Below are 12,372 nucleotides of genomic sequence, written 5' to 3'. Positions count from 1 at the left end.
AAGAGCTGAGAGGAAGAGGAGAGGCAGGACAGAGACTGGGGACACTGGCAGTGGGATTGGGTGGGATCTGTGCAAACAACTGCAGACCCCTCCCAGTCCCTGCTGACTGAGGCAAGGTCCTGGAGCACAAGTCAGCACTTTGGATGAGGTATCCCATTCCTGCACAACTGTGTATATACACCAAACACAGCAACTCCTGAACTGCATTGGAAAGACATACTGAGCTCCCAATCAGTACGAACGTTAACCTCGACAACTGCCAAAAAGAAAATAAATATCTCCCTATTTTTTTAGAAGCTAAAAAATGTAGGAAGAAGAATAAGCACAGCTATATAGCTGATGACCATGACAGTTACAAGCAGAATTCCAGATTTTCTGGCTTGTGTTTCAATACTTCAATCACCACTGACCTATAGGTACTCTGGCTATTTTACTTCCTGTTCACTCACTTTCCTGCAGAGTTAAACTTTAAATAATAATAAAAAAGCCACTAGTTTGTCACAAAAAACCCCTACACCCTTCTTTATCCTAGCTAACGCCAGAGGAAGACAAGATGCCACATTTTTACATTAATGAACATGAACTGTACAACAGACCACGTAACTTCAGCAATGCCCTAGAAGTTCTAATCTTTGATTTCACTTGTAGCATTTCTGCCAAATAGCAGATATAGGTTGCACTAATACCTGTAATATCAGCAGATTCACTTGTACTCACATTACTGTAGCTGTCTTTTGAGTTGCAGCCTCATCCTGTAATTACTTATTAAGTCCAAAACTCTCCTCCAGTGAAGCAATGCTCCTCCCATGGCAGAATAGAGCCTTTCCCTAAAGAACAGTTGAGTATCATCTAGGACAAATTAGCATCACCTGCATTCAGAAGGACTTGCTCTATCATTAAAAAATGGGATGAGCTCAAACAACCCATCCCCTGCAGTTATACAGGGCCAGCTCACAAATACAAATATTCACGCTGGAGATGCACCAGCTGCTTTACTGAGTGCTGTCACTTTTAGCAGCAGTGAAGGTGTGCGTGAGCCTGCACGCTTGGAAAGCTGATGTTCCACACCTGAGCTGCACTCAGCAGGGTGGGCTCTGTATGCCTGAGAACAGCCAGCCTGGACTCTGTGCCACTGCCCACCCTTCTCACACCATGGCCTGACACACTCACTGACCTCCCTGCACATCAAGAATTAGAACATTCCTGTTATCCCTTCACCTCTCACAGGACACCATCAAGGTACTACAGGATCTTTCCATCTCTACCATACCACCTTCAAGAAAACAGATCAGCACTTACAGGAACAGAAAGGAAAAACAACAAAGAAGGAAGAAAATGCTTTTTATCATAAAAGGAGGAAACCTGAAAGTTATCTTACACAATGGAAACACAAAAGCTGGATCCCTTCACAAAACAATTACCCAAGACTTACTTTTCCCTTCTCAAGAAATAGGCATCTAAATACCTTTCCTCTCCTTCTCCCAGCACAGAAGAATGGAAGGGTTCACACCAGCCTCCTCAGATAAAAACCCACAACATCTCCTGCCTTCATTCAGCTCTCGAGTACCCAACAAGTTTTCAAATCCTGTGCCAAACACCAGAGAGCACACGAGCAAAGAGAAGAAAGAATCTGGCAACAGAATGAGATATGCAAACAAACAAAGGAAAAAATATCAAGTGTAGTTTGGAGGAGCAGTAGCAGGGAAACAGGTACAAAAAGCTGTTGTGCTCTACCACACAGAAGTGAATCGCACACAAAAAAAAAAAAGGAGAAACAAAACAGCACAAATTTCTCTGCCATTTTAAATGTAGGACGCTAGGAGCATCCCTAAATGAATTCCCTGCATTTACAGGCGAAAACACACATATATTTTACTGTTTAAGCCACCATGGACCAAACACCTTTTGGCCACACATGCGACACTCCTATCCTTTCAAAGATGTTCCACTGGGATTCTGTGCTGTCCCGTTAATATTTCAAGCATCAGAAACTGAAATTTGTCACTCAACACTTTTACACATCACTTTCAACACAATAAAATACATGCCTATTCCATCTGTTAACTTTAAAAACAACGTCTACTATAAAATAAATTACAATTTATCTTATAGCTCGTGCGAGAACTCAACCAGCCTTGAAGAAGGGACTTGAAGGCGCCCTTACAGACCGGCCGTCAGACGGCAGCTCACTGCGAATACCTTTAGCCAGAGCGAACATCTCCTGCTGCCATTAAAACCCGTGAACGGTAAGTAATGCAGACGCTGTAACCCTCGGAGCGCTTGTGCAGCCTAGGCAATAAGATACCGAGGGAAGGACGAGCACAAGTCCCGGCTTCTCCCCAGACGGCCCCGGGCCACAGCACGAACCAGCTCCCGAGGTACGCGCTCCGCTCCCGCTGCCCCCGAGCACCGGGAACGCCGGCCAAAGCAGAACCCGCACCGCTGTCTGCCCGGCAAAGAACGGCCAGGGCCGGCACGGACCGCTCCCGACGCCCGAGCAGAAGGCCCCGAGGCGCAGGGCAGAGTTCGAAGCGGGCCGGGCAGAGGCGGCGAGAGGGCAGGGGGCGGCCTCGCGGACAGAGCGGCCGAGGCCCAGCCGCGGAGTTGGGCCCCAAAACTCGCGGGGCCCCAGGTGGCGGGAGCTGGAGGTCAGGGGAGGCCCGGCCTGGGCGGCAGAGGCCCGAACCGGTCCCACTCACCAGGCCGGTCCCTGCAGCAGCAGTGGCGGACAGAGCCGGGCATTCAAAATGGCGGCGGCGCGGCCGCAGCACCGATACCGCAGGCGGAGGGATCCGAGCGCCGGCTCGTCCCCCGCGACCCCGCAGGCTCTCCCGACAGCGGGTGGGAGCGCAGCCGCGCCGGGTTCGGCGGGAACGGGGCGGGGATGGCGAGAGCGCGGCGAAGCACCGCTGGTGGCGGGAGGGAAAATACTGCTTGCACTACTTTTCTTGGCGGAAGCACCCGTGAGGTTGTTCTTACACGAAAAGGTGCGTCTGCACCGTGGCAGTCCCTGATGACGTCACGCGCGGGGCGGTCCCATCACCGCGCGCACCCCGCGGCGGGGCCGGGCGGGACCCGACGCCCGTGTCCGCGGTTCCGGGATCGAGGGGTTCCGAGGCCGGAGAGGCCAGGCCGCTCCGAGCCCGCCGAATCTCGCACAGTTTAAACGTCCACCGGCGGGAACGCAGCGTGCCGCAGTAAACGAGGCGTCTCTGGAAGAGAGTACAGAGCCACCCCCGCCCCAGGCAGCTGTTCAGTTCCCGCTTCTAGAACCTTATGTCACATTAACGATCACCGAATGACGAGGAGCCCGGTCAGCAGCACGGGGCCGGCGGGACACTGCGGGAGTGCGAGACAGGCACGGGCACTTCAGACCGAAGGCTCCCGCAGGGGAGCCGAGCCACTCTGCCGCTGTGCCCGCGCTGCCGGCCAACTGCCGACAGAGCCCGTCTGGGGCGTGGGACCAACAAAAGCCACGCGGCGCTGCCGCCAGGTGACCCGCGCTGGTGGCGGGGCCCCGGGCCCGTCCCGCAGGCGGGCCGCTCTGAGCCCCGGGCGGACGCAGCTGGTTGCCACGGCAACGGCGCTGCGGGTGCCCCGTGACGTCATCCGGGTGCGGCGGAGTCACGACCCCTGAGCGGTTCCGGCGGTCGGCGCGCGCGTCATTACCATGCGCCGCGTCATCGGCGTGCGCCGCGGGTGGGGAGGAGCCGGTCCGGGCGCCGGGCGGGCCCGCGGGGCCGGTCCGGGCCATGGCGGGTGAGCCGCGGGCACCGGGCGAGCACCGGGCGAGCACCGGGCGGGCCCGCGGGACGCGACGGGGCGGGGCGCGCAGCAGCGCGGCCGGGGCTTTGGGGCCGGGGTTGGGGGCGGCGACCAGGCTCGGGCGTCTTCCGTCCCCGCGTTCCGACCCTGGGCCAGGGGCGGTCGTCGTGCCCGTTCCCGGAGCCGGGGCTTGGGCCGCCCCCCGTTCCCGAGGCGAGGACTCACGGCTCCCTCTGTTCCTGGCGCAGGTGAGGCGGCGGCCGGCGGCGCGGATCCAGGAGCCCGCGCGTGGCAGCCCCAGTGGGTGCCCCCATGAACGAGCGTCGCGGCCGGGGCTGCCGGGTCACCGAGGGGCGCCATGAGAGCGGGCCACGAGCGGAGCCAAGAGTGTCTCCCGCCCAAGAAGCGGGAACTTGCCGCCACCAACACTGGCACCGAGGCGGGACGGGCGGGGGGAGCCCAGGGCTCGGGCGAGGGCCCCGAGTGGGCCCGCACGGCTCGGCCGGCTCCCACCACGCCGCGCTACGGTCCTGGCGACGCCCCCGAGGCGGCGGCGGGGCTGACGGTGGACCAGTACGGAATGCTCTACAAAGTGGCAGCACCGCCTGCCACCTTCTCTCCCACGGGCCTCCACCCTGTGGTGAACGTGAGCCCCCTGCCCCCCGCCTTCAACGTGACCTCGCCCATCATCCAGCACCCGGCGGTGCCCTTCCCCTCCATCCACTATGCACAGATCCCTTCGGCTTCCCTGCAGCTCATCGGTTCCCACTACACAGTGCCCTATGCCGTCCCTCCTGCCTTCATGCCTAGTCCTCTCCTGTCTCCTTCCACCAACCTCACTGCCCCCCATGTCCCCCACTTTGTGCCATATGCCTCCCTGTTCACGGAAGAAGCTGCTCCTTCCCCCCAGACTACCTCTCCTACCCACAGCTTCAACAAACCCACCTCCGCAGCCTCTCCTGGGCAGATGCAGCACCATGCTGCGCCCCAACCAGTGGACATGGCACCGGGGAGAATTCCTGTTTATTATCAGATGTCCCGCCTCCCACCCGGCTATTCAGCCTATGAGGCACCTGTGGCAGGTGGGAGCCCAGAGTCTCCTCAGCAAGACAGCCAGCTGAGCTCAGAGGGGGCTGCGACCAATGGTGGGCAGAGGCCCCTGGAGCAAAGTGTGGCCAGGAGGCCCAGCGAGGCTGTGGACTCTGCCAGCAGTGCAGCTGAGGACTGTCTTCCCCCAGGGGCTGCAGCAGCATGTGTGGGTGATGGACAGTTCCTTCCAGGTTACCAGATGCTGGGAAGAGAGATCTCTGTGCCTACTCACAGGAGCACCCCAGACGCTGATCTGGAGGTTCAGAGGGTGGTGGGGGTGTTGGCATCTCAGGATTATCATGTTCTGGCAGCCCCGAGGAAAGACGACCCAAGCCCTTTGAACCTTTGCCATAATACCCCTGATGGGCAGGGAGACGAGCTGAGGAACGCCACAGATAGGGCTGCAGCTGGGAACAGCCAGTCCCGGAGCCCGTGTGGAATGTCCCCCGAAGAGACTGTTAGACAGAGACAGTTAGCCAAAGGAATGGTGATAGCCAATGGCAAGCCAGTACTTGTTCCCATTGGATCTGAGCCCATCAGGTCTTCCACTTCAGAAGCCCTGCTGAGGGAGAGCCCAAATGCCCAGGCTCGAGGAAATGTGCTTGAAAAGGAGCTGGCCCAGTGTCAGCCACCCAGCTCCTCGCAGCTGCCCTCTCACTTCATGAAGGGAGCCATCATCCAGCTGGCAACGGGCGAGCTGAAGCGGGTGGAGGAGCTGCAGACTCAAGACTTTGTTCGCAGCGCTGAGGTGAGCGGAGGCCTGAAGATTGACTCCAGCACTGTGGTGGATATTCAGGAAAGCCAGTGGCCTGGGCTCGTCACACTGCATTTTGTGGTTGGGGAGCAACAAAGTAAAGTGAGCATTGATGTGCCCCCGGAGCATCCCTTCTTTGTGTATGGCCAGGGCTGGTCCTCCTGCAGCCCCGCGAGGACTGCTCAGCTCTTTGCTTTGCCCTGTCACAGGCTGCAGGTGGGGGATGTCTGCATATCAATCAGTTTACAGAGCGTGAATGGCAACTCTGCTTCTCAGGCCAACTCCCCTCTCGGGGATCAGCTGGTATCTGCTAGGGAGAGATTGGAACGAACAGCTCAGGGGCCCCGAGAGCCATCTGACAGAGCTGCTGAAAGGAAGAGCCACACAGATAGAGCCAGCACGGCCCAGAGCTCCTGTGCAGAATCTTCTCAGCCCGAGGCTGGCAGTCTGTACAGTTTGGCCCCAGGCTTCCAAAGATACAGCGTGCAGGCAGAGGAGCCTCGGCCTCCTCTGCTCCGTCCTTCTTTCATTCCCCAGGAGGTCAAACTGTCTATTGAAGGGCGTTCGAATGCAGGGAAATGATCCCTTAGAGGTGTGAGCTAGGGCAGCCACAGCAGGTGACCCTCACCATCAGGTGGAGGAATTGCACAGACTCTGTCATAGGCTCACCAACAAAGGCTGCTCTCTGCCTTGCGGGAATGGCTCCGTTCCAGTTCCATGGCTGACCAGTTCTTCTTGGGGAGTCAGGAGGCCTCCAGTGCCTCAGGGAGCAGCGACAGGCTGGCTGGGGTGGGGAGCAGGGATGTGGTCATGAGTTTGTGATGAGAGCATTCCAGAGGCTGCTGGAGGCTGGGGCTTTCTCCCCCCTCCTGGGATAACTGACTCCCTGCGGGGCAGGGGACGAGCATTCGGGGCAGGGAGGGAGATGAGGAGGGCAGACTTGGCTTAAGGTAGCAGATAAAATTGCTGAAGATTTTATTTCTCCTTTCTCATGATGGGGAGAGATGGGTCCCCACTGGAGTTTGGGGGCTCTACTCCCAGTATCCCCTTTCTTCACACATGCACTTTAAAAGGACCGTTCACCGATGGAGCTCTCAAGGGCAGGATGGAGGTGCTTCTCTGGTGGTTCTGATTAATGTCTCTTCCACTGAATCCAACTGCTCTTTCTTCTTGCAAAGAATGTACAGATTTGAATGAATCACAGAAATTCAAGAGGAAGGACCAAAAGGATGGGCTTGGGTGCAGGTGAATAGGGAACTTGAGCACTTGAGATGGGACACAGTTGGGATGGGAGATATTGTTTCCTGCTATAAAGTCTACTTAGTTGTTTTGCCACCAAATCAAATCTTTCTTCCCATGTTAATAACTTTCAAAAAACCCTCCTGGGCTTATAGATTTTGCAGAGGCTTAACCTGGAGATGAATGGGGTTGGATTTTTTTGTTTGGTTGAATTTTGGTTTTGGATATTTTATTAGTTTGGTTTTTTTTTTGTTGGAAATCTGGAGCAAAATACATTCAGCATTCTTCTTTGAGAAGACCAATACTATCTTGTAATTAAGTCAGAAAAATGTTCCAGATGGCTAATTCTTCCCTGCAGGCAGTTTCCTGAATAAGCTCTAGACAAGAGAGACAAGTGTTTGTGCACGTGCAGGCAAGGTACAAAGTTTGTGCTAAGTACAATTCCATGATTAATGTAGGGGCTCTAAAAATACCATAGTGTCACAGGGCATTTTGGGGTCATTTTGTGTTAGTTTTTCTGATGCTTCATTTCAGAGTTCCTCTGTAGAACAATGTGGTCAAATCAAGAGTAGTCTTTTTCATGGTGAGATTTAATACAATTGTGTATGAACAGCTGATTGTGGTGGTAACACTATTGAGTGAAGTCTCCTGTAGTTACACTAATCTGGCCTCTCTGATGGTGTGCTATGACACCATTGCTCAGCTAGGACAAAAAATATACATCACTGTTCATCACAGAACATCACTGTTCTGGTGACAAAACGGTTTTCACTGACTTAACCTGGATTGGGTATTCCTTGTGTTCAGGTGCCCATCTCTGTGCTAGGACCAGGCTTTGGAGGGGGCCTTTCTTAGTGTGCAGAGTCCTGATGTTCAGCATGCTGTTTCTGTCTCCCTGCCTGAAATTTGTCAAGTGTGCCTGACTCTTGGGGTGCCACTCCTCTCTGTCACAGAATGGTGTGTGTCAGCACCTCTCCTTGCAGTGGTGCTGTCTCAGGGCTGTTCTGCACTCCCCAGGAGTGTGTCCTGTAACTGGTTGGCTTCTGCTGACTGCAATGGATGCATGCTCTGCCTGTGTATTAGGCAAGTTAGTCTCCAGAATGTCCCTTCCATCCCGGCCTCAGTCCTGTTTTCCTAGCGCATTGCTAGCCATTTCTGTTGCCTTTAAAATGCCTGCACCAGGACAGGCCTTAGGTGAGATGTGTGCTAAACATGCCCTCAGTGTTTGTGCCTCACAGGGTTCTCAGAATGAGGATGCTGCCTGTACCATGTGTAGCTGCTCCCAAATGACACACTACTTCTGATTTCATCAGCTGCATTTGGGATGTGTGAAGTTGCAGTGATGCTGTTGTGTGAAGATTCTGCCTTCTCAGGTGCAGCAGCTGTGGGAACAGATGCTGTTTTCACAATCCCTTTGTCAGTGAGTGTCCACCTGGGCCCCTTTGTCACCCGGGGGTGTCACAGCTCCTGCTGACTGGACTCCCCTACGTAAAACTCTCTGTTAGTGTTGGTAATTAGTACTTAATGCTCAGGATATCTGAGGTGTTTGTGGCCAAAGGCAGGAGGCAGAGGAGCCTGGGTTCTCCTGCCTGTTCTATGCATGGTGCACGCAGAGGAGTTCTGGGCTGCGACAGGCACTTGAGGAAGGGATCTCGTATGGCATGTGAATGTAGAAGGGCTGGTTACACCATAGGGGCAATGTCTCAGCAACTGATGCTGCAGAGCCCCTTGAGTGTCTCTGAACCCCGAAGTCTGTCTTAGAGTGAGGGTTTGGAGAGCTTGCCTTAACACCATGTGTGTTACTCTAACTCCTTGATCTCAGCCACACTGCAGTGATCTGAATGGGCAGCACTGACAAATGAGGCAAGATGCTGTGACTTAAATAGCTTTGTCCTGTAGGCAGGTGAAGGGCTGTGAAGGTGCTTGCCCTGTTTTTTACCTGGCTGCTGACCTGGACTTTGGCTTGCTGCACCTCTGTTGGGTGTGGTCCTGAGCTCTGTGGGACAGGCCGTGCTGAACTGGACCTCGGTGCTGTTATCCAGACTCTGTCAGTCCCGCTGTTGTGTGTTTCACCTGCCAGCTCTTCCCTGGAAGCAGTGGTTTGAAGCACAGCTCGTGACGGGGGACTGAGATGAAGAATTCATGTATCTGGCTGTTTGCTCCAAAGGGTGGGCAGGAGGGGGCCACTGGCAACTCGTCAGCCCAGCTCAGCAGTACTGGTATCACAGGAACCTGTCCTTACTGGACAGGGCTGTATGGCTTAGTACCACAGTGGTGGTTGTGCTGAGCACTGAGGCTCTCCTGGGACAGGGAGTGTGTGGGACAGGGAGTGTATGAGACAGGCTCTGCTGCAGTGAGAAAGGCTGTGAATGAGCCCATGGAGGAGGCTTTTATTTCTCGGGTTTACAGGGAAAGGAGGAGATAAAGCCAGGAAGACATTGCAGAGTGGGCTGGTTACCTGGGCTTTTCTGCTGGCAGAGATGTGACAGACTTCTCAGAGAAATATACCATGTTCCTGCTGCTATTGTCTAGGGTAGGGGAGCCGTGGTCTGTCCTGCCTGGAGGAGGCCCTAATCTTATCCAGCTCACACTCTGTAGCAGGAGTCCGTGGGATGCAATAATGGGTGTCTGTAGCCATCTGCCCCATCCCATGGAACATGCCTTGGGTTAGCTGCACAGCAGAGCCAAGCCTATCTCTGGGCTGTGCATTCACAGCAATGAGAGCTCATCACTACCAGACTATGCAGAGGAAGCTCTGTCTGGAAGGGAAGGCAGCTGCAGAGGGCTCTCTGCCTTCCCCTTCCAGCTGCTGAGCAGCTTTTTATATTGCACTTTTCACATTGTGTCCCTGTCCCCACCCCACACTTCAAGTCACTTTGTCCCATAGAGAACTAACAATCCTTGTTACTCAGAAAATATTGTAAAAGAAACTACAGCAGCTGGAGTAGCCCAAATGCTAGTTCCTGCCCGCAGCAGCACGCGTGCCTTCCCCAGCGTCACTCACAACTGTTCCCTGTCTTTCAAGCTGTGGTAGAGCCTGACACTTGTCAGAAGCTGCTAAGATGGCTACAAATACACATTCTGTACAGTTTGGCCCAGGGTGTTCCGCATATAGTTTAAAATGCTGATGGTCCAGGCCCTTCCACGGCCTTCACACTGTCTGTCAAGGACAGAATTGCCCTGTAGGTCTGGGCTGCTGCCGCCCACCCTGCCAACACGCCCCTGGCACACTCGAGTTGTTTTCGGCTTTCATGGCACCTTAGCGCCGGGGAGGGTGTGCTCAGAGAGAGAGAGAGAGAGAGACATGGGGGAGCTGGCTGGGCTGCCCTGAGGCAGAGAGATGTTTGTAGATAAGTGCTGACCCCTCACTATAACCCCCAGTATATGGCTGTATTAACATGTAACCGATGCAGTGTATCTAAAGCCTTAGAACTAGTCAGGTGCTCCCCTCCAACTTTGTCCCTGCCCCTTTCCTCCTACCTGATCTTTAACAAAGCATTAATAATTCTAAGGATAATCTCTATTTTGTTGTGCTTTTTTTGTAACTGTTTTAAATAAATCAATTTGTACTGTATATTTGTACTTTGGTGAGATCCTTTTTCCTGTTTTACCATTTTAAGTCTGTACTTGCCTACAAACAGATTGTATTTTTATTGTTAATGCTTTTATGAATATTGCATTTAACTTGTTGACTCTGTAAACACAGTATATATCTATATACATATATATATCTATATATAAACCAATAGCTTTTCCTTTGGTGTTTGAGACTTTTTGCTTGTCTGCAGTATCAGTGGTCATTAGCATGTGGCTTCTCTGGATTTACACAGTGATCTGGAGACTCATGTCAAGGGCAAGATACAGGGTGACACATGGATTATAAGTCATAAATCTGGGTCTTCAGATACTTCAGTGTTATGTGGTCTCTCCTGAACCCCCTGGAATAAAGATAAGGTGTCAGTGATGCTACAGGGAAAGTTCCAACTGCAGGTTGCAGAGTAGAGGTACATCTCTGCTGGGCAAGTAAAACATGAGGCAGAGCAAAAGCAGATACTGCCAGAAGCAAACTCGGGGTTTGAGTGTGAAAATGAACACAAGTAAGGATAAAAGTGAGAGATCATAGAACAAAGGAGGATATGAACAAAGGAACATGGAACTCAACAGCTCCTTTACAGTGCCTTTTCCCAAAGAGAGAGAAGCAGGGATGGCTCCTGGGTGTCAGTTCTCCGTGATGAATGAACATCATGTTAAAACAGCTTCTGTACAGGGAGGAAACTAGATGTTGCAGTGGCAGGAGGAGAAAACTTGCACTGAAAAGGTTCAATGCTGTTTCCTAGCAGCATCCCCAGGGCTGACTGTGAGAGTGGTTCATTATTGCCAGAAAAATGCAACATTATGCATTTTGAAGGTAACTATTTTAACTAGGGCTTTAAGGGACTGCAATCAAATGGTTTTCAAACTGAAAAATGAGGAGGAAATGAGGGTTTCAAGTAGTCTGATAAAAAGATTTTGCTTCTTGTTTTAACTTTACTCTTCTGATCTCAAGTAGCAGTCTTGTGGTCACCATTTCTGACTTAAAGAGAAACAGCCATCAGAGAAAAGACAGTACTTCCCAAGGTGTTTGATCCACTGTATGACTCTAGACCTTAACTGGAAATGCTATGGAGGTAATAGGGCTTTTCAGGCTACAAACACAGAAGTGTGGCACACTGGCTTTTGGTGGGCTGATGTCTCAAAACCACAAAGCTAACACCATGCATTTTCAGGTGCTCATTCTTAAAGAAGCCAAATAATGGAGAGTGTACCACTTCTTTGCTCTGCCATGAGTCCTTCTGTGCCACTGCTTTGCCTTTTGCAATTTAAAGATGCCTAGGTATCATTTCCATAGTTGCATAGTTTTGATAGTGATTTCTATTAGTAACAGGAACCTTTTCCTGTAGGCACAGGCTACGATGACATTTTGCCTCCAGTATGTCTGTGTTGCTCTTGCACTGGGGACTCCAGCACTGGACACAGGTCTCCAGATGTGGCCTCACCAGTGCTGAATGAAGGGAAAAGCACACCCATAAAGTCCTAGAAACTGACCTACACTATTATTTACCGTTCAATCAACTCTTTCAGTTGCAAGCCTGAAATGCTGTTTAAGTGAAAATAACTTGTGAGTAAAGCAGCAAACTTGTTTGCTATTTGTTTACCTTGGCCAGCCTTTCTTTCACTGTTTTTACGAGTGAAAACTTTCGTTCACTGTTTTTATCTTAAAACAAGACCTCAGGTTCTTTAGTTTTTCCATGGATGACACTGCAAAATACGTAAATATGTAATAACGATGTTTTAAAAAAGGGTGTGCACAGGCATTTCCAGAAGGACATCCTCCTTTCTTTCCTTCTTATGGGCACAAATTGCAAAGGATTTACTCCTGGAGGAGTTTATGGACTATCTGTCTTCAGCTCTGTAATTCATGCTGCAGTAAACAAGACCCTTTTTTATTGAGGTGGAATACTGCAGAATTGCAGTAGCCTAGACCC

At 52.4% G+C, this 12,372-nt stretch overlaps 2 protein-coding genes across 2 annotated transcripts in view; one reads left to right on the top strand and one right to left on the bottom strand.

Moving 5' to 3' along the window:
• AP1G1 (adaptor related protein complex 1 subunit gamma 1) overlaps nt 1-2,808 on the bottom strand; it is a 37,838-nt gene extending 35,030 nt beyond the window's left edge. The window contains exon 1 of the mRNA XM_066557134.1: nt 2,700-2,808. The gene's annotated coding sequence lies outside the window, so the exon portion shown is untranslated. The remainder of the gene's footprint in view (nt 1-2,699) is intronic.
• A 1,315-nt stretch (nt 2,809-4,123) lies between these two features.
• On the top strand, nt 4,124-10,602 carry ATXN1L (ataxin 1 like). Its single transcript, XM_066557167.1, has one exon. It carries the CDS (start codon nt 4,124-4,126, stop codon nt 6,188-6,190), a length of 2,067 nt encoding a protein of 688 aa, XP_066413264.1. The 3' UTR covers nt 6,191-10,602.
• The last annotated feature ends 1,770 nt before the right edge of the window (nt 10,603-12,372 follow it).

The sequence above is a fragment of the Molothrus aeneus genome, chromosome 11 (genome assembly GCF_037042795.1).
Source record: "Molothrus aeneus isolate 106 chromosome 11, BPBGC_Maene_1.0, whole genome shotgun sequence".
Lineage (NCBI taxonomy): Eukaryota > Metazoa > Chordata > Aves > Passeriformes > Icteridae > Molothrus > Molothrus aeneus.
Note: the sequence above shows the minus strand (reverse complement) of the source record. Positions and strands in the feature narration are given on the sequence as shown.

Coding starts and splice junctions, on each gene's coding strand:
- ATXN1L (XM_066557167.1), top strand. CDS start 4,124: ATGAGAGCGGGCCACGAGCGGAGCCAAGAGTGTCTCCCGCCCAAGAAG.